Below are 21,800 nucleotides of genomic sequence, written 5' to 3' on the forward strand. Positions count from 1 at the left end.
TTCCCTAATCTTTTTGCTAAAGAGGCTTCTCAAGATGTAATGATAGTTGAAAAGATAAATGGGAATAGAGTGTTTTTTGCTTTCTTAATAACGAGGATTGCAGCCATCTATTCTTTCTCTGTCCATTCAGCAAGGGTGTGTGGGAGGCAATTTATGGGTGGTTAGGTAACTATCTTCCAGTCGACAAAGAAGGTTGGAATCATTTTGAATTGTTCGGTGATATGGTTCACTCAAAGAAAGGAGGGAGTGTTAGACACTTGATTTGGTTGGCTACTACTTTGAATCTTTGGAAACATAGAAATAATGTGATTTTTAACTGAACTTTCTCAAGTGCTTCCCAACTTGTAGAAGATATTAAATTTAGTTCTTGGGAGTGGTTTAGTTGTCGGTTTGGTAGAAATTCTAGTTTTTCTTTTTCGGATTGGTGTCATGAACCTATGAGTTGTATCCAAAGCATTTAAATTTTTGGCTTTGAGTTGTAAGGGATTGAGTACCCCTTGTACTCCCTTACAAGTTATTATAAATATACTTTGCTTATAAAAAAAAACATATCATTAAATATACTATGTAAAACATTTTTATTTTTTTATGGACAATAATAATGTTTTTTTTTAAATGGAAAACATATAGTAAGAATAAAAAGAACTTTGTGTTACCATATATCAAAAAATGGGGGGCGGGAGTACAAGAAGTACTAAGAACCTCAAAGATAGATTACAAGAATACAAGAGGGAAAAAGAAGATCACAAAGAAATTGGGTAAAAACAAGCTCATCGCACTCTAAATCCACCAAGATTAAGGTTCACCACAACACAACACTCTAACGGCTCCCGTAGAAAAAAAAAAAGGTTGCACCTCCTGTTCATATACAATAATCATGGGTAAACTGGAGCCAAGGCCTGGGCAGTTGGCCCGGGCTCTGGCTAAAACTTTTGGTATTTTTACGGATTAGTTTAGGATAAAAATGAGATGTTTTGTTCAAAATTGAAATTTTTAGGGTTAATTTTAGACAATACTGAGATTTTTTGTTAGACTATTTATATATTATGTCACATGTAAAATTTTATCCAATTTCTATAACTTTCTCTTCAACAATAATAATGTATATAAATTAAACTCTAATAGATAAGATAATACTTAGAATAGTATTGAAATAGAGTATAATATTATGTACATATATACATAAAATATACTATGATATGATATGATTATTTATTCAACTGACAGAGAGACCTCCATCCCTCGTTCTTTATTCTCTCTCTCTTTCTGCAAACAGTTTACCCCACAAACTTCCAAACAAAGAGAATTAATAGAAAGTGAGATTTGCAAGAATTAAAGGAACCTCTCAAACATCAATTAAAGCCAACTCTTATAATCTTATATAGTTGATCATATTTATGTGGCTACCATGTTACTATTAATAAGTCTTCTCTTTGTTCATCATCATCATCATGATGTCAAATCCCTCTTATTCACAATATAAACCCAAGATTCAAAACCACTTTTTCTCTTCTTTTTCTTCTTATTTCATCATCATAATCATCATCATCATCATCCATGGCTTGTTTTGAGATTTGTCCAATATTATGACCATGGTTCCTTCTCAGAGCAACAAACAAAATTACAAAACTATTAATGGTGATTATGTTTTCTACAACAACAATACAACAACAAGTGCTATGAACCAATTTCAATTTGTTGAAGACTACAACAACTACAATAATTGTTTAAGATCTGAATTTTTGTTGAGGCACATGGCTGAAGAAGAAGAATCATCATCAAGACTCAACACTATCACAACTACTCATCACAACGAATCTGAACCTGAACTCGAACCCGAACCAGAAACTATTTCTACTTCAAAGGAAGAAGAAGAACAAGAACAAAATAATTCAAACAACAACAATAATTGGCTTCAACTAAGCATAGGTAACACGGTCGTGACAACAACCTCAAAACACGACCGTGATCACAACCAAGCTCCAACAACCAGTTCAGGTTTATTGGAGCTTGAGTTATTACCAACAAATTGGACTTCTTCACGGCCCAATTTAGAGCAACCATCGATTAGAGGTTGCTCAACTTTTAATTCTTCTTTGTTTTTAGAACAAACAACATCCTCTTCTTCTTCGTCATCGATGTCCATATCTATGTCCATGCCGAGCGGGCCAACATACGGTCATCAACAACAACAACATCAACATCTAGTACCACATAACTGGGCATTTGGTCCATTACATCTACCACATTCTATGGCAATTATGCATTCTTCTACATCTTATATTCCCTCTTTATCTTCTTCGTCGCAATCTTGCTCTTCTTTAAGGCCTTCTTTAGGACCTAATTATTATCCTCAATATCATCATGCATCACCCTTTTATTTTCCTTCATCATCTTCATCTTCTTCTGGATTTGATCAATTTGATGTGGCTGGACCTAGCTCATCATCTCATATCGCTTTTCGCGTAGTTGATCCTCCTCGTAGACCTCATTCCGGAATTTGGTTTATGCTACAAGCTTCACAAAACCAGTAAGCTAAAAAATATATATTTATATGATTTTTTTTTGGCTTCTTGTAAAATTTTCTATTAGGCTAGCTAGTGCAATTTAATTAATTGGTTTTCACTTTTCATGATGAATTAATGAACACTTGAATTTTTGTAATAATGTAGAGTGAAAGAACCATGCTTGCCACAAATACCTAAGAACTATCTTAGAATCAAGTAAGTGATTTTTTTTTTCTTTAACTTTTAGAGAGATTTTTCTTCTCTCATTTCTTTTTTCTTTTTTTGGGATTTTTTTTTTTGTTTGAAGTCATGTCAGTGTGTAATCAATGTCGTTCACTATTTAAATTTTATATATAAATGATATGATTTGATAAAGCTAATGATTTGTATTTTGACTTTTGAAAAAATATGAACATTTTCAGAGATGGAAGAATGACAGTTCGGTTGCTGTTGAAGTATTTGGTTAGTAAACTAAAGCTGGAGAGCGAATCAGAGGTACTTCACAACTTTATTTTTTTCTAATATTTAATCTCAACTTAATTATCTGCTAATTACTATATATAATGTGTGTTTGCTTATTATTGTAGCTAGAATAGATATATAGTTAACACCCGATTTTAGTATAAGTTTTCACTGTCGTTTAACAGTCTCTAATCTCCAACGGAAAATTAGTCAGACACACAAGGTGGATTCATCCTTCCTAATCAAATTTTCTTCATACGCACGAATCAAAAATCGAACTTTTGACTCTGACCACTTGTTTAAAGGGTCAATGTCTGTTACCAGTTAAACTAATTCATTATTGATAGATGGGACAATAGGTTTTACATACCTCTCAGCCGAACTTCAAATTACCCAGAAAATATGTAGTTAATAATTTTATTCATGCAACTAATTAATTTCTAAATTCTAATTATTCCTCCCTTACTCGCATCTAGTTAAGGAGAGAGGGGGGGGGGAAATGAAGACAAATTATATAATGGATTGTAAATATAGGAATGTCTGAAGAGGTAATGAAATGTGGTTTTCATAAAAAAAGTACATTAAAATGGGAAGAGGAAAGAAAAAAAAAGAGAAAACAACAATAATAACAACGATGGGTTGGTAGGAAGTTGTCTTCCATTTCTGTTTTATTTGAGTTTCAAGCTCATATCAATGTGTTGTTTTAAAGTGAGATATGTGAATAGAAATCAAGGTGTTTGTCTATTCAACTCAACACATATATATGTGCCTTTCATATAGGGCATAATGTTTGTGTATTAAGTTTGGTGGAAGTGGAATTCATGTATTATCAAGTTAGGTGTAGTGTAACTATATTCAAAAGGAAAAACTTATAAGTTAAATTAAAATTGTTAGGATATTAAAAAGTATTTAATTTGTATACACAAACGGTGTAAAAAAAATTATAAGTTTCTCTAATTAAATCACGCAATGTAAGTATTTTAAAAGGTATTTTAAAAATTAACCAATATAAAGTGACACTATAATATAATTTAATTAGACACGTGTATAAAAATTTTACATTAACCGTACATATCAGTTAATCTCAATCAAAAGTAGATGAGTCTCAAAATTACAACGAATGAATAATCATTATCTTACAAACCTTTGTAAGGATAAATTAGAATTCAAAATCTAATTAAAGACTTTTGGCAAAAAGTTAGTTACATAGAAATAAAACATGTTTTATTAGTAAATTAGTTTTTGTTTTTCTTTTAATGGCAAATATGTATACATATATAAATAAAAAATAAAAAACAGAAGTCACCAATATAAAGGGAGATCACATGCACGAGGACGTGTTTTATTACTAAATTAGTTGTTAGTTTTTAGGATTAAAAACCTTAATTTCTAACTTAAAAGTTTTTTGACGTCTTTTAACTTACCAATTAAACTATCTACTTGAACTAATTGTTTCTTTGCTCAAATCCTTGTACATTTGGTTTAATGCTTGGTTTAATTTTTTCAATATATTTTGCCTTTTAAAAAAAAATCACCCGTGTATATATACAGAAGAAAAGAAAAGAAAAGAAAATGTCAGAATTGACCTCTAAACCATATTAAACTGACGAGTTCCAACCAAGATATGCTCCCTCTTCATCACTTATTGAAACTTTCATGAGACAAACTTTACACAATTAAATACACTTTTTATACGTATAGTAGTTTCTTCAACATATGTATTCTAACCATATATATGAACATGTTTTGGTTGAAAATAAATAATTTCAAGTACATATCGCTAATGTTTTTCTTTTTAAGGTAATATTGAGCAAATGTTTTTCTTTTTATTTTTTTATTTTTTTTATTAACCAATGTTTTTCTTTTTATGTGTACTTTACTTGTAGATACTTAATTATGATATTTATGTGCACGAGGCCATGCATTGAGTGATATTATTATCCATTAGTGTACATGTGCCATTATTGTGTGTCCACCATGAATAAAACTTTGCAATACTTCATGCACACACTTCATCATCGAATTTCACCACTACTACTTGTTGCCTCATAATTACTTAATAAAGGTTTGAATCCTTACAAGAAATCAATTAAGCAGCATATGTATATAGTAGTATATATTGGACCTCAATTATAAAAATCATGCATGCCCTTAAGATTTCTAGCTAGCTAGATCTAATTAACCTAGAAAAAAATACATCTATGTAACAATGATTAGGAAGATGATGATAGCATAGATTTAGCTTCTCTTCTTTTATACCCTTAAGTCTGATTCAGTCACATAAAATCAATTTGTTAAGGGGGTCTTTTTTCTTTTTATAAGAAAATATGTTAATTGTTAGATAGTATGCGGGAGAGAAAAAGTGTTAATAGCAGAGTTGGAACTTTAAACTTTCTTTTGAAATTTTTTGTGTCCCAACTTATGCCACTTAACAACACTTTTGGAGATGATTAAGGTTGAATTTGAACTTTTTTTCAATTAACTCTCTCACAACACTCCGTCACATCATATAAAGATCAATTTCGAATGGAACTAGAATAGACAATAATACAATCTTGTAGGAGTTGGAATTTAACTAATCAAACATATAAAGATCAATTTCGATTGGTTCATATTAAACACTCATATAACATAAACAAAAACACTAAAATATTATTGATAAAAGGTCATAAGTACTCGAATATCACGTTGAATAACATAACAAAAATCACACGGTATTAAAATAAACACTAAAATAAATTAATGTAAAAAATAACAAATGCAAATCAAAACAAATAAATTAGGGAGATTATCATATCGATCAACACTACATATCAACATCATGAACAAGAAAATGTATGATGTTAGCATTTATTTCGGTGAACAATATCAACAATCAACATTATCAACAACATTGAACAACATAAACAACTTCTTATGCAAGAACCCGCGATAACATTAAAAACATAAGCAACATAAATATTTAAACCTATATCAATGAAACAAAAACCAAGAACACATTTAATTTTGAAATGCTACAAAAAGGTTATTCATTTTTTGAAAACAATCTAAAGGATTATTACGTCATTCAGAGAAAACTAAATTAACATTGTTCGATGTTCGGCCTATAAACCAAAACCAAGAAAAATAAACAATTTGCTCCACTAAAGATGATATGTTGACACTGTCTCCTCTAAAAATAATGTTATTACGTGTACGCCAAATACTCAATGTCGTCGCCAACCAAATTATATGACGAATTCGCTTGTTATGATTGTCTTTTGCTAATTCACCAAACAAAGTGAAATGACTTGTAACGTCCTCAAAAGGGATGACATTAGTGCCCAACCAAACAAATATTTTCTGCCAAATTTGTGAAGTAATGCAACAAGTGAAAAAAATGTGTTGTATGTCCTCTACCTCTTTGAAGCAAAATACGCAACTTCTCTCATGATTATTCGTGATAATACCTTTGCGACATAAAGCCTCCCGGGTTGGTAATTTTTCAAGTAACAACCGCCAACCGAAAACGCTATTTTTTTATGGAACATTGTTCTTCCATAATCTTTTCAATGTTACCACTGTATATGTATCCAGAGTTCCTACACGCCTGTCTTGCAAAACCATGTACGTTGATCGAACCGAAAAAGAACCATCAGAATTTGATGACCATCTTCGCTTGTCGCTAGAAGCTCTGTTAGGCCGAACTTGTTCAAGCAATTGATGCAATTCATTGAAGGATTCAATATCTGCATCATCAAGTGCTTCCATCCAATTGAGTTTCCAAGACCACATGTTGTTATTCCATATCCCCATATTTGAAATGCAAGCATCTTTATGAGTTGATTTTTGAAACAAAGATGGATACAATTCACTTAACGGTACCATTCCTAACCATTTTTCCTTCCAAAAAGCTATATTGTTACTATTGCCGAGAATGCTACTAATATTATTAACAAACCAACCCCCTTCCTCCGTGCCTCCTGTTTTCCACATATCCCGCCACCAAATTGAAGCATGTTTGAGACCCTCCCTCCGTTCCCCATATAAGAAATTAGCGGCAAAAGATCCATAACGAAAATGCAAAAGATTGAACCAAGAAGCAGACAAATCATTCAGACACCACCGTCACTTCCATTTACATAAGAGTGAATCATTAAATGACTCCAAGTTTTTTATGCCTAACCCTCCTTTATCCTTTGGTTGGCAAATACTATCCCAACTAACCCAACATATTTTCGATCAATCCATTCCTCCACCCCATAAAAAATTCCTTTGAATGCTCACTATTTCCTTCAACACACAAACCGGCGCTTTAAAAAAACAAAAGAAATAGAGAGGTAAACTAGAAAGAACAGAATTTATGAGAGTGACTCTCCCTCCAATAGATAAAAGACGACTATTCCAAACACCAAATCTCTTTTAAAAGGATGCCTCTTTTAAGTAGACCGTCTAAATAATCGACTTAAAATACAAAATTTTCAAATTTTTTTTGAAGAAGCTAAATTAGCCCATCCAAATTGGCGCCAGAGAGAATTGAACCTCAGACCTCAAGAGGAGCACACTCTCAGGTCCCAAGCCAATACCAATGCACCAACCCAGGTGGGTTATAAATTTTTCAAATTAATTTCGAAATAGCATCACGTAGATGTTTTAGCCCCATTTTTTATATAACCAAAACTTTAAAATGTTGTCATTTAACCTAATGAGTTATCCACATCCACATAAAAATTAAAGGCAAGGAAAATTTATGTTTACAAATAGAATAATGGTCATTTGTACCAAAAAAAAAAAAAGAATAATGGTCATAGGTTTGTACCAAAAAATAAATAAATAATGGTCATAGGCATTATTGTTATTATTAATATTGGCTGATCAATGGGAATTAATGTGAAACCCAATTGTTAATTTGATTTTGTTGTCCACTATACGTTCATGGTTTGCATTACCTAACAAACAATATGTCTTAATAAATATCATATTAGATTGCAGGACACATGCAATAGACATTCCATTATAATTTCATGCAAGTTACCCTTAGGTCAACCCTTCTCGTTGTGATTGATTTTCATTCCCATATCCCTTATTTAATATAATATTTTTTCCCTTCCAACTCATGGTCTTAAGATGAGATTAAGACAACATTTTTTTTTAATCATCCTACGATATATTAATTAGATCACGTACATACAGCTGCACAATGATCGTAATGTATATATTATTCATTTGAAAAAACACACTATTTTGTCAATAATAATGCGTGTAAACGCAGTTAAAAAAAATGTTCGTGTAAAGTTTAATATATGTTTTGGATGGCTACCTAATAAGAACTTGATTTTCTACCAAAAAAATAAACACTTGATTTAAAAGTGTACTTTAATATTTTTAATAAATTTTAGTAAATATTAATAGGGTTCACTCTTAATATTGAGATTTTTTTTTAAAAGCCAAGAGATATAATTAATATTGAGAAATTCATATTAAATAAGGTTAAATTGATGCTTGGAGTGAATAAATGAAGGAATAAAATAATAAAATATTGAAGTTTAGTACCGCTTATAATTTTTCTATTATCATTGAAATATTTGTCGTTAAAAAAATAATACTACCTCTGTTTCAAATTACTTGACGTTTTAGAAAATTTTATTTTTTTTTCAAATTACTTGTCTTTTGATAATTTAAGGTTATATTTCGTCTATTATACCCTCCTTGTTATTTTAAATCTTTTTATTGTATTTTTTTTACTAAACTTCTTCGTATAATTTTTTTATCTTTTTATTATATCTTTTTTATTGGTGAATTAAAATAAGGGTATAATAGGAAAATAAGGTGTAAAAATACATTTTCTTAATTTCTTGTTTTTTTTCTAAAACCTCAATTAATTTGAAACGGAGGGAGTAATAAAAAAGTCGTGGATTCAATCGTACTAAAAACGTAAAATACTAATAATTATCTTTTAAACTCTTTTATTAATTATATTTTTTTTATTAATTATATTTTGTCGCTAAGAAAATAATAACATTCGTTGTTTAAAAAAAAATAATGTTGTTTAAAAAAAAATAATACATAGTACATATAAATCAAAGTTGTTCTATTGTTAGAATGTGTAACGCACTCAATATTCCCTTATATAGCTGCATGCATGTTTGAGTTTATTTTTGCCTTTATGCTGTTTGTTATGTTAAAAGTCAACCTAAGACTACTTGGTTTTATATAAGCCAAATCACATTGTGGCTAGCTGGTTAGAAGTTGCCATGCCGCTCAAAACGGCAAATCTCACACATGGTTGACTTCTTATTAGCTTTGCCCAATGATTAGGGGATTTATGTAGATTCTCTACTAGGTGCTTCTCATTGAAAGGTCTATTAGAAATCCTACATTGAGTAAAAAAAAGACTAACATGAGTTAAAAAAGACTTTCTGTCGAAAAGTTTTTACGTAGATGGAATGAATATCTGATAGGAAAGATGAATATGTAGTAGCTTTCACATCGATTTCTAATTAATCTGAAGAGAAAAATGAATATGTGGTACATTTTACATGTAGGTTATATAGGGTTAAGATGACGAAAATTAAAGATCTTATTGTACAACTTAAAATGAATTTATCGCATCTTAAAGATGAAAATCGACGAAGTGGGAGTGGGGAAAGAAAGAAATAAGTGTATTATTATAAATGTGTATGCGACGTCTAGTGCAATAGGTAAGAGAAAACTATGGAGGGAGACAATTTTAGGTCAAAGAGAGGGTTTTGAGTTGAGCTATGGTTTACCCGTCGACACTTTAATGATGTAATTAGAGAGTGGTCAAAGAGGAAGGGAGGTTGTAACACCCCAACTAAATTGTCTCAATTAATAATACTCCTATTAATTAAGATCGGGATATTACAGAGGTCAGCGTGCTTTGGGATGAATGTGTGATGCATCAAAAACCCATTACTTTATAAACAGGATCTTGCTAACGAGTGTGTCCGAGACACTCTTTAAGTATTTCATTTAAAGAAATTTGTTATTCGACAGTAAAACATTTCAATTTTTAACATGTTGACTTCACACATTTCCATAAATTTTTTACAAAAATGTACTATTTAAGATGCTTACCAAGCGCATTCGTAAGCATTTTCTAATTATAAGTTTGTTTGTAAGATTAAGTTAGACTCAACTCACAAGTTTTAAGATGCATTCCTTGTTAGACCTTCGAAACCCTCAAACACTAATAGAAAAAGTATAAAACGGGCGATTGCCATGTGAATGTTAATCTATTTTGTTGGACTCCCGTTTACTAAGAACTTCCTCAAAAGACACACTCTCGGATCCATACCCTCCGTTTTTCGGTGGATCCAAAATACCCAAATATATTTGTAACTTCTAGGATCGACCATTAAGGCAAGACAGACACCAAGAGGACCTCCAACCAATCATGATCATCGAGACTCACCTCCACACCCCAACTCTAACGGTTCCAGTAGAAAATAGGGTGCACCGATCCCTCACACATAAAAGTGACACGGGTGCTATGATTTTTACCCATAAACCATTTTCAAGAGGTAAGTTTCACCTTATCCACTAAATACTCGATAGAAAAAGTTTTATCTAAAAAAATTACATCGTTTCGAAAATTTCAAATAATTTTCAAATTAACAATCACCTAATCTACTTTAATAGTTCTATTCATGAAACAAAAATGAAACATATAGAAAACAATAAAATAGATGTTTGGAGAGCTACACGAAGGTTTAGAAAAAGAAAAACACAAATTGTTTTTTCTTTGCAATAAAATGAATAAGAGTATACTATATATGTAGGAAATTATGAATGCAAGAAATTAAAGCCAGATGTCTTTCATGGTGGAAGGTGTGTAAACACTTTTTTTACCTTTCCTTATTGCTTTTATAATTTATAAAGAGTGCATTGACTTTAAGATATATAAAAAATACACATGTTCAACTTGGATATATCTTTATCTTGGCCTACTTATATAGTTGATAGCACTAATTCATACAAACAAAAAGTTTGCAAAATATATATATGTTGTTAATTGAATCAAACATCATATTCTAGGGGTTTAAAAATCACACGTGGACATGTCCTTCTCACCACTCAATACCTATCTGCATGCCCTCTCCCTCTCCTTCTCGTCACACTTTAGCTTCATATATATATATATATATATATATATATATGTAGGCCCTTCCCATCTCTCTCTCTTTCTCCCCTTTTGGCTTTAAAGGCTCCATTGAATTGTCAAGTGCTGCACTCATATATATATAAATGGGGCAAAAAGAAAGAACTCCATCATGTAGAGGCAGCATCATCCACCAACCACAGTACTTTTGATACCAAGTCTCTAATAAGAACAAAAACTTAGTTTAATTCAAAAGTACCATAGGTGTATATATGTATGAGCTCTTGTTCATGCATATATGCTTTTTTTTGTGTTCAAAACTAATCTACATACTCATTTTAGATAAAATTCAGTTTTATCTGTTTTTATGAGTTTAATCTAGTTTGTAGGACATTGTATTATTAAGGGTCGTACTTCGAATATCGGACATTCCACGTACATGTATATATGCATATTATGTCTATTTATATATTGAATTTCTAGCAATTAAACTAGTTGAATAAAAAAAATTAGTTTTATCAATAATAATGAAAATATTGGTATATAATTTTCTTCCAAATTTACTCTTTATTTTAATTGTTTTATCAATAATTGTTTTATTAATTATAATTTTATCCTTCTTTACATAATTATATTTGATAATAATTTTAAATAGGAAAGAAATCAAATTTTATCTAATCCTAATTTGGATTTTAAATCAAAACTTAACTAGTCCTTTAATCAAATCTAAAGTAATCTTAATTTGAGTAAAAACATTAGTAATAATTGAAATAAATATAATACTAAATGATAGAATTATATGCACAACTTCCGACTTAATCTTCCAACTTAATTTTAGTTATAATAGAGACTAACATTAGTTATAATACTAATGTGAGGCACGAAAGTGCCTTTTACACACAACCACCAACAACACCAAAAAAAAAGAAGGAGATAAAGTCGTTGAGTATTATGCATGCACCATTAAAAAAATCATATTTGGAAGGATATATGAAAAACTATGACAACAATTTATTTCTTTTTTTTGAAAAAATGACACCTTAACTAGTTATTATTATTAAATAATAACGTGGTTACCGGTGGTATATATAATAATATTACAAATAAAAAGGATATGCAATGGAGTTAATTTTTTTTCTTTGACATGACATTTAAAATTGTTTGCTATAAATAGTTGATGATGAAAAATCAAAAGTTGTATTATTTCATGTTGTAATGTTGACGCTCGCATGCATTAGAGTTTCGGTGGCGCAACGTGATAGAGACGTGCATGATGACCATGAAAATTTAGTAATATAGAAGCATGATTAGGTCCCTTCAAAGGAAGAAACGATAGAGAAATTAATGCAAATTTTATACTACTAGTAGTATATTTTAATGAATCACCTCTAAATTTAGGTTAGACTCAAATATTTAATGAGTTTCAATCCAATTTTGATTAAACTCTAAATTATCAGTATTTTTATTTTTCTTTTTTGAAAAATCGGATATGGTTAAGATTATAAATAACAGTGAACAAATTTAGTATATAGCATAATGTATATATTACCTATATACTATTCATTGATTAAAAAATTAAATATAGAATTTCTATGAGGGTAAATTACAAAGAATAAAAATACACTTAAGAAAAGAGAGAATCAACCATTAGATTAAGAAAATGAGAGAAAATATGAGAGAAAAATTGGAGATGATCCAAATCCGTACTACTCCTTCCGTCCCAAAATAAATGATCTAGTTGACCACATTCACGTTTGAAAATACTCATAGAGACAAATCAAACAATATCTGACATACTAATATTTTCCTATACATATTGATAGAAAAATACAGTCAAAAAAATCATGCGAATAGTAGACATCTTGGAAGAAAAATACAGTTAAAAGAAAGGTTATACTGCATTGAAATATTTTGGGACGGAGGGAGTAGTATAATATGATATTTATTGAGGAATGGTTTATAGTACTGTAGAATAGAAAAAAATGAAAGTCTAAGGGATAATGATTATGGCTTAGGACGAAAGTCTAAAAGGGCCCCCATAATGATTAAAGAGAGGGCAGTTTTGAAGATCGTGGGTTGGGTGGACATTTCACGATTACCCGCTGACCCAAATATGCGTGCATGCTTTAAGATTTAGGAATCTATTGGCTGAAAATGAAATAACTAAATTACTTTTTCTCAAACATTTTAATCCAAAAATACACAAAGTGGATATGTGAATCAATCTTATGCGTAAAGTAGAAGTTACAAAGATCTGTCTCATACTACTACTACTATGCATTTCTAAAGTAGGCCAAATACGTAAGCTACTGACTAAGCATGACTTCATACTGATTTCATAATCCATATTTATATTCATTAAGAAAACCAAAGAGTTTAGTCATCTCTAAGTAGATTTGGATCCTTTGGGTAAAATAAAATGGGATCGAATCCTCTCCAATTATTTTTGTGTAACTATATTTCATTTAGCACCAAAAATTAAATAAGTGAATGAATGACTCAGATCAAGGTAAGATGACAACATGCGAGAATAGACAGAAGAGCATATTTTTGTTGTAATGACCGATATAAGTATGTGACTATATTTTTTGAAATTAAATTGGAAAGAATGTACGTGATTATATAGTCAAATCATAACCATCATTTCTTATAATCACGTACTTTTTTTTTTTTTGAAGCATATAATCATGTACTTGATAAAAATATAAGTTTAATCATGACAAATTATAATGTGAATGGGGATCGGGGGATATATTTCAATAATGGGTCTTGTTAACATGTGCCCTAAGGGCACATGTTAAGATATCCAAATATAGAAACTCAACATTTAATGATGTTACAAATTTAATGCTTCAAATGTTAAAAAGCACAAATTAGCATTTAATAGTTTCTATTTTTATTTCCTTAACATGTGCGCACATGTTAACATTCTCCTTCAATAATTAGCATCTTGTATTAAATTGTCACTTTTATTTTTTTTGATTGAATCAATAATTACATTTTTGTTTCATATAACAAGATATATTATTGATCATGATGAATAAATATGTAATGAATGAATTACTATTGCAGATAGAGATAACATGCAGAGGACAACAACTTTTACCTTTCTTGACGTTGCAGCATGTGAGGGATAATATTTGGACCCCAAGGGACACTACAACAAGGCCTTTGCTTTCAGATTCCTCAACAGCAGATCATGTTATGGTGCTTCATTATGGTAGAAGCACTTCTTGAAAAAAGCACTTTTCAAAATTAACAAGTGAAGGCCCTCAAGTAACTTAAATTAATGTGCCTCATTGTAACCTTGTTAACTTATCTAAACCCTTTTTTTTTTAGTTTTCCAATTTTTTCTATTTTGATTATTATTTATTTTGATTTTATTTCTTTTTTTTTTTGACATGGCATATCATGAGAATTACATTATCCTCAAACAGTGTTTATTCCATTACTGTTATGAGGTGAGGGCATTTTTGTCCAAAATTGTATTCCCATGTTGGGTGAAAGTGAGTGAGGAATTTGCCATCAAGTGTAAGTGTATTACTAAGCACAAAACTCAATCTAATTTGATATACTAACCCATTTTTCCTTTTCTAATTTATTGTTGTATCCTCATTAGTTTACTTGACTCTCAAGCTACATGCATAGGATGATAGGAATATTGTAAGTAATTTCAAGTGATTAAACAAGTTCTTATAAATAAAAAAAGTGATTAAACAAGTCAAAAAATGGATATTTTTCAATGATAGTATACCTATAATACAGGACTGTGCAAAATAAAGGTTTAGTTTCACGGTCGGCCAAGATAAGACGATCCAAATCTCGTTTTAAGCCTCCAAATTTTAAATCACAATAAAGACTTCACATTACTTTAATAATTTTATATTGATCAGAATTCTTCTATTCCTACCTAGACTGAAATTTGAGAGTACGTGTATTTCTCCCTGATGTTTATGACGCTTCATATATAGGCATGTCATAGGAATAGGTGCAAATAATGGGAAAGTGGTTGAGAGAATAGTGGAGGAGGAAGTAGTAGGAGGTGTATCTCATGTGCTCCTATTTTTCCGGGCTTATCTTCCATTTGGCATGCCTAGGTCCCTCCCTTATCTAATTAAGTAGGCGGATCAAGTCTTTCGAAAGGGTTAACAAATATTTGGGCCCATGACAATCATAGCGGATCAGACCCACTCAAAAATTTGGGTTTTGCCCGTCCCTTCTATCCATCGGAAAATATTTGTCGATAGTGCAAATCTTACTATGAGATCTACTAATAGTGTAAATCTTATCGAATAATACATTCTAATAGTATTGTTTTAGTAGGAGCAATGTAGACAAGAGCAACCATCTTTCTTTTTTTAAACATTTCAATTTTTTCTGTACAACAGGCCATGTTTTATGGGTAAACAGAAGAGTCTAGGCCGAAACAACAATGCTAAGTAATATGGCTTCCTTCAAATTGATACAACGAAAAAATTAGGACTCAAAAAGACCAGAATAATGTTATGATTAAAGACTCTCAACTTAGGCAATAAGTTAAGGTCAAAAAATATAACAGACTTTCATTTCCACTAGACTAAAAGAAGTTTATCATTTTACCCAATAAATATTTTTGCGTTCATCTCCACTAGACCAAAAGAATTTATCTACATTCTAACCAAAAATTCTCAACACTTTCTGGGACCAATAAGACCACAATCCTCTCCCCTCCCCTGCGTTTTTTTTATCCTTCTGAAATTCCATTTTTGCCCATAAATAAAATATTATTTTCAATGGAAAAAAAATTCGTTATATATGTTCCGAACTTTTTTTGTATGCGTAAAATTGAAACTTAGGGTGAGGGAGAGAATTTTTCATTTGGAAGTATATGTAAATGTGAGTTCCATGACTAATTAGATGGATAGCATCATGGATTCTACCATTTTTGTTTCGGGCCCAAATTCTCTCACCCCCCACAAACACTTATGCTCATTTTTTTATTTTTTTTTTAAAAAAAAAGAGGAGTAGCAAAGTGTTACTGCCTCAAAAGATATATAAATAGATAGATGAGGATAGAGATACAAAAAAAAAGGAGGGAGACTAGACCAAAACCTCCCTAACTAAGTACAACCCTATAGAAGGGTTTACCAAGCCTGTTAGATTCAAAGTTATCTTTAATAACAAAAGGGATATCATTCCACAAGGTGAGCCTATCTAAATTAAGACCAACATTAGTCAATCTAAATTAAACACTTATGCTCATTCCTCACCTTTATTATATTAAAAAAAAATATTATGAACAATCCTTATTTTTATGATATGCCTTAATGTATTTTTGGATCTCAAATTTTTCAATAGTGCGATTTAAACCTTTTTATATTCATTTATCTTAAATTTTATTTGCATTTCTGACTATGAATCTATAATCATAGATAGGGCTACGGTCCCATTCAAAAAAAAATTACGGGAGCAAACTTTTAACATTTCATTTATAATAATAGTAGCAATACAATTTAGAATTACATCAAAAACAGTGCAAAAGAAACGCAAGATATAGCTTCAGGGGGTGGCTGCCACAGTAAGTTATTCTCCTACCGCATCAGACATTGCATTTGACAGATCCCATTTAATAAATTTTGTTATTGCTTGATTATAATGTAATTGTATGATTCCTTATTGTTAGGCCACCCTTTGATGTATTATTAATTAATTAATGATATTTTCACAACTAAAAACCTTGTAATTACTAGTCATACTCGAGAAATTTATGATTACACTACGGACATCCATGTACAACTAATTTGATAATGTAACATGTATAACATGGCAAATTCATCAAAATCAGTCCAAAAAGTAGTTCTTGAAAGCATGAATAGCCTCACAAGTACATTGACCAAGACAGAGACCCGAGTTATAACTAGTTGATCAGAATGAGACAAAAGATAACAGCTGAGGACAATCAAGGTAGCAGCCACTTATTGGTTTAGTCTATCTAGTTTAAGATCATGTTTGAATGAACTTATTGTGTGTTTTAAAACAAGTAATCAAAATATTTCTGATAAGCTTGTATTACCTATAAAATACTTAAATTAATCAGAACCAAATCATCATGTACTTCAAATTTAGTTAATGTGACATAACAGGATGTGAATCAAGAGAGCATCAATCTTAAATGACAATGAAATCAAAACCTCAACCTCATTTTTTGAGTTAAATTCATTGACAAGTCAGTGAACAACATGAACCACAAAAAAAAAAGGAGAATCTCCCTACTAAGCCCTAGATCCACAATCATATATAAGAATCAGGATAAAATCTAATCACCAAAGGTTGTTAGTACAGCTGGTCTGACTTAACTCTTCATTGTCAATGTCTGACTGAAGCACCTCAGGTAGCAATGGCAGTAAATTACTGGTGTTATGTAGTCTGCACAGATTAGATAAGACTGTCCCTAACAAATACTACTACATTCCCTCATGAAATCTAATTCCGCTGGCTAACTTGCAGCTCAAGCAAAATGGAAAAGTTAATTGTTTATATTTTTAGTTTCTTACCAATTCAGCATAAAATGACAGAAAGTCAATCAAGACTCAAGAGGATATCAAATGAAAATGAAACCAAACATCTTCCCTTCAGCAACTGATGATCACTACTACTCATATTGCATTGATATGAACCCTAGCCTAAACAAATACTAAAACCACACCCAAGATTTATAGCCACATACTAGAATTGGGATACAATCTTGTCAGTGTAAATTCATTTCCAAATCTATATCTGACTATGATGATGTGTTCATTTTTTCAGAAAAACAAAAAGATTATTCCTACTGGAGTATCAAAGTTACAAGTATGGCAATGGATCAAGCAGCTTACCATTAGTAAGCTAGAGAAGACAAAAAGCATCCTTAGCCACAGTATATTTCAAATTTTAATACTATTTATCAGTCACTTTGATTGTGGAATATCAGCATAGCTACAGATTCTACCGAAAATCTTATTAGAATGTACCACAAGCACAAATTTATAGATCTATATCGTAAAAAAATTAAAGGATGTCCCTATTGCAGTATCTAAGTTAGAATATAGATCAAATAGCAGAAAGGTTAATCAGAACACAAGAACAAAATTCTATGCAGTCCATCATTTTATTTTTCGCAGAGACCAGTCAGAATAAAATGATCGGGGCTAGATGCCCCAGCCATACCAATACCATAAAATGATCGGCCCAATCAGAAGCCGGATATAATGAAGGACTGCTATTAACAATCATAAGAGAATCTAATTACACTACACATTTCTCAAATTCATCAAAGACACCCTAATCATAAGCTTCAAGAGCATTAATTGCACATAACTTCAAAATAAAAGATTAGCAAAAGCCAGAAATACAATGAAAGAGCAAAAAAAATTCAAATAACAATACTTAATTAACATTAGCTAAATATAGTGCATCAAATTTATTCTACCATGTTTAAAAGAAAACTCGAGATTAATCAGTTAAGCTATTAAGCATCTATTCCAATTAGACAACAGAATGACAGAGAAAAAACTTCACCCTGCAAAAGTAAAGATAACATGGCTATTTCACTATTGATCAGTAAGAAAATATACACAACAAAAAAACTCTTAGGACTTATACATTCAAGCATTTTATTCTATCCACAAATTCAAGCCACACAAAACAAAGTCAACAAAACTAACTACTAGAGTTTTAAATAAAGGTATGCCGCCACAGTAATGGCAACAAAACGGGTTTTGACACCACCAAAACCAAAATGTGATTGCATCAGCCGCACTTAACTGTAATATCAATAATCACGATGCAACTGCAACCATTACTGCGACCGCTATTTAAAACCCTGCAAACTACTCCTGCACATTATACACACATTGATATACTACACATTATACACACATACATACATTGATCATGGAACCCCTTTTCGAAGTTTCTGGATTGCAGTGAACATTTTCCTTCTTGAACCAACAGCACTAATTCCCATATCTTTGAGATCTTCCAATGTCAACAGGGGAAGTAAATCATCATCAACCTCATGAATCTCAAATATTGGAGCATACCTACTCAACCTTAATTCAAATAACCAAGATAACACTCCCTCGTTCTTTCTTTGTTCCCTCGATTCCGATTCACCGCCTTCGATTTCCAAACCCCTAATTCTATCACCATTGTATGGATCCACATGCCAGTAATCGTTACCGTTCTCATCAACAGAGTGTGTATGGCTATTTCGATTATGATCATGATTGTGATCGAAATTCATGAATCTTTCACTACCGTTCTCGTCGATCGGTTTCGGAGCATGATCCGATCTCAATCGTTTCGTTGAGCCTCGCTTAGCTTTGCCTCTTCGTTGGTTACCGGAATTGTCTCCTCCGTTTGCGAGATTTGTTGCGGTTCGTGCTTTCGAGGTTCTGGAAGGTTCTTTCGGAACTCTCCAACTCAACGCGAGATGGTTATAGAGACGCGAGGTGTCGCGTTGATCGCCGATCTCACCTAAACGGACGCTTGGACGACGTTGCCGTTTTGGAGCTAAGGCGGGAGGAGCGGCGATATTGGCGTTTGGTTCCGCCGTCGTTTCTGGTATGATTTCCGGTGCGGATGTGATCAGAGGCTCCAGCAGCGGAAAATGTGTCTCCGGCGCCATGACGGTTACAGTCGTTGTAGCGGTGTGCGCGGGTAAGAATTGTAAGAAATTTTACGGTGCGGTAGGGGTAAAAGTTCAATACACGTCCTAATTTTTGGACAGTTGGATGGTTGAGATGACACTTGGCCAGAAGATAAACGAGTTGTTCATATTTCATTTGCCACGTATAACAGTAAAATTTAAATAAAAAAAAAATCTTACAGCATGACGGTAAAAGTAATTAACAAATTGGTTTTTCATTACTAAACAAAAAACCTTTTTCTTTCCACTTCAAAAAAAAAACCTTTTTCTTTCTATTACTATTTTACTTTTTTATTTATATATATACAAAAACAAAATAAAGAAATCAATTGGAAGAATTTTCTCTTGCACTACTCGGCTGTCTCTCAAAATCACAAAAATATCTTATTCAAGTTATAAAATTTGAACAGTGTTTTTGAGGTTTCGAATTCCAAAACTTGAATTAGTTTGGTGTCTTGGATTCTTGGACGGTGCCCTCATCTTATTGGTCTATGTAGAGACCGCCTCTTTTCAGCGAATCATTTATACCACTTCAGACTCTAGTCTATGAAATGAAGTCTTTCACTCTTCATTTGCATTATTAAACATTCTATCTTCACTCGTCGGTTAGTAATAACATTATTACATTTTGTGAAAGATAACGTGTAATTATTTAAATTTTGTAAGGTAGATCTCGTTGGCTATATGTAAGCTTGGAGGACAAATAAAAAAACAATCATTCAGAGTGAAAGACTTCATTTCATAGACTTTATATTATACGGTTAGATCGGGCGTTAGTTATACAAAAATTTGGAACGTTGAGCACTTTATAGCTCCTTAAAATTTGGAATTTATTGATATAATTAAGTTCAAAATTTAATATTTGAATAAAATTTAGGCCTTAAACATTTCTATTTTTGGGAAAATTTAGACCATAATTTTTTTTCCTGACTCTATGCAATAATTCAACTTGCACAACGGTTAATCATCGGTCTTATCGTTACCTCGTATGGGGTGTGGGTTCTCATAGTCTGATGATATATGATTCACGCACATTCATATTCTTCTTGCAAGGAATTCGGGTCATGGGTTATTTTTGTTGGTAATGGGTAAAAGTTTCTTATTAGGTGGGTTGAACTAACGATGATTTATATGAGAGTTGAAACAATAGGGTCTTGTTAACATGTGCATATATGGCACATGATAAGGTATCTTAATATAAAAATTTAATATTTAATGATACAAGATATTTAATGCTTGAAAAGTTAAAATGCACAAATTCTAAGGCATAATTTCTATTTTTACTACCTTAACATGTGCCATATATGATGCACATGTTAACATTCTCCGAAACAATAAACCACCGAATATGTCTTAACTTTGTAAGATATTTTTAAATAGATTTTTTTTTTGGAATATTTTTAAAGAAATTGCGATCCTATGAAATTTATAAGAATCTAGTGCATTATGCGACATAAGGAGGGATCATCACACTTCAATTCTTTTAATAAATTATTGTTTAAAAATCATCTTGGTAAGGTGCCTTGAAACTTCCCAAATTATAAATGACACTAAAAATCCCCTAATTAGAAAAATATAATTGAAAACAGGCAAACTATTCCCATTTAGTCTAGAAAAACAACCCATTGGTTAATTCTTTAAGGAATAAAGTTTCAGCGGTGTCACTTTTAAACGTTTGTTTGGTTGAACGTTTCCTGTACTTCCAAATGTGAGTTTGTCATTTTTTGTGATGTTTGGACACAGTAAAAAATAAATCTGAAAACGTACATCTCTACTATCAAAAAGTGAGTTCACTTCAAGTCACAAATTGTAGATTTTGTGGCAACTTAAAATGATTTGAAAATTTGATTTTTCGCCGGCAAATATATTTTACCTAATTACTCATGCTTTAATCGAAACTCAAAATATTATTTTACTCAACCTTCAATTTTTTTAACTTCTTTAGAACACTTCTAGGTTTGTAGATTCGATGAAAAACAAAAAAACTAAGAGACTAGTGGTTTATCTATATATAGATATCATTTAGCAGGGTTGCATGGAGCTTAACCAGCTCATTATTTTG

At 31.3% G+C, this 21,800-nt stretch overlaps 2 protein-coding genes across 2 annotated transcripts; one reads left to right on the forward strand and one right to left on the reverse strand.

The window, feature by feature from the left end:
• Positions 1 to 1,230: 1,230 nt before the first annotated feature.
• Positions 1,231 to 14,667, forward strand: LOC123893280 (protein LAX PANICLE 2-like). The gene is made up of 4 exons (XM_045943214.1): positions 1,231 to 2,530; positions 2,673 to 2,723; positions 2,930 to 3,002; positions 14,143 to 14,667. The coding sequence occupies exons 1-4, from the start codon at positions 1,587 to 1,589 to the stop codon at positions 14,305 to 14,307; spliced, it is 1,233 nt and encodes a 410-aa protein (XP_045799170.1). The 5' UTR covers positions 1,231 to 1,586; the 3' UTR covers positions 14,308 to 14,667.
• Positions 14,668 to 18,659: 3,992 nt separating this feature from the next.
• On the reverse strand, positions 18,660 to 19,881 carry LOC123889452. The gene has a single exon (XM_045938789.1). It carries the CDS (start codon positions 19,715 to 19,717, stop codon positions 18,980 to 18,982), a length of 738 nt encoding a protein of 245 aa, XP_045794745.1. The 5' UTR covers positions 19,718 to 19,881; the 3' UTR covers positions 18,660 to 18,979.
• Between the last annotated feature and the right edge of the window lie 1,919 nt (positions 19,882 to 21,800).

The sequence above is a fragment of the Trifolium pratense genome, linkage group LG6 (assembly GCF_020283565.1).
Source record: "Trifolium pratense cultivar HEN17-A07 linkage group LG6, ARS_RC_1.1, whole genome shotgun sequence".
NCBI classification, from domain to species: domain Eukaryota; kingdom Viridiplantae; phylum Streptophyta; class Magnoliopsida; order Fabales; family Fabaceae; genus Trifolium; species Trifolium pratense.

Excerpts from the sequence above, each read along its gene's own strand:
- LOC123893280 (XM_045943214.1), top strand. The coding sequence starts at position 1,587 with ATGACCATGGTTCCTTCTCAGAGCAACAAACAAAATTACAAAACTATT. Across the intron at positions 2,724-2,929 it reads AAGAACTATCTTAGAATCAA|AGATGGAAGAATGACAGTTC; the intron begins GTAAGTGATTTT and ends GAACATTTTCAG. Across the intron at positions 3,003-14,142 it reads AGCTGGAGAGCGAATCAGAG|ATAGAGATAACATGCAGAGG; the intron begins GTACTTCACAAC and ends TTACTATTGCAG.
- LOC123889452 (XM_045938789.1), bottom strand. The coding sequence starts at position 19,717 with ATGGCGCCGGAGACACATTTTCCGCTGCTGGAGCCTCTGATCACATCC.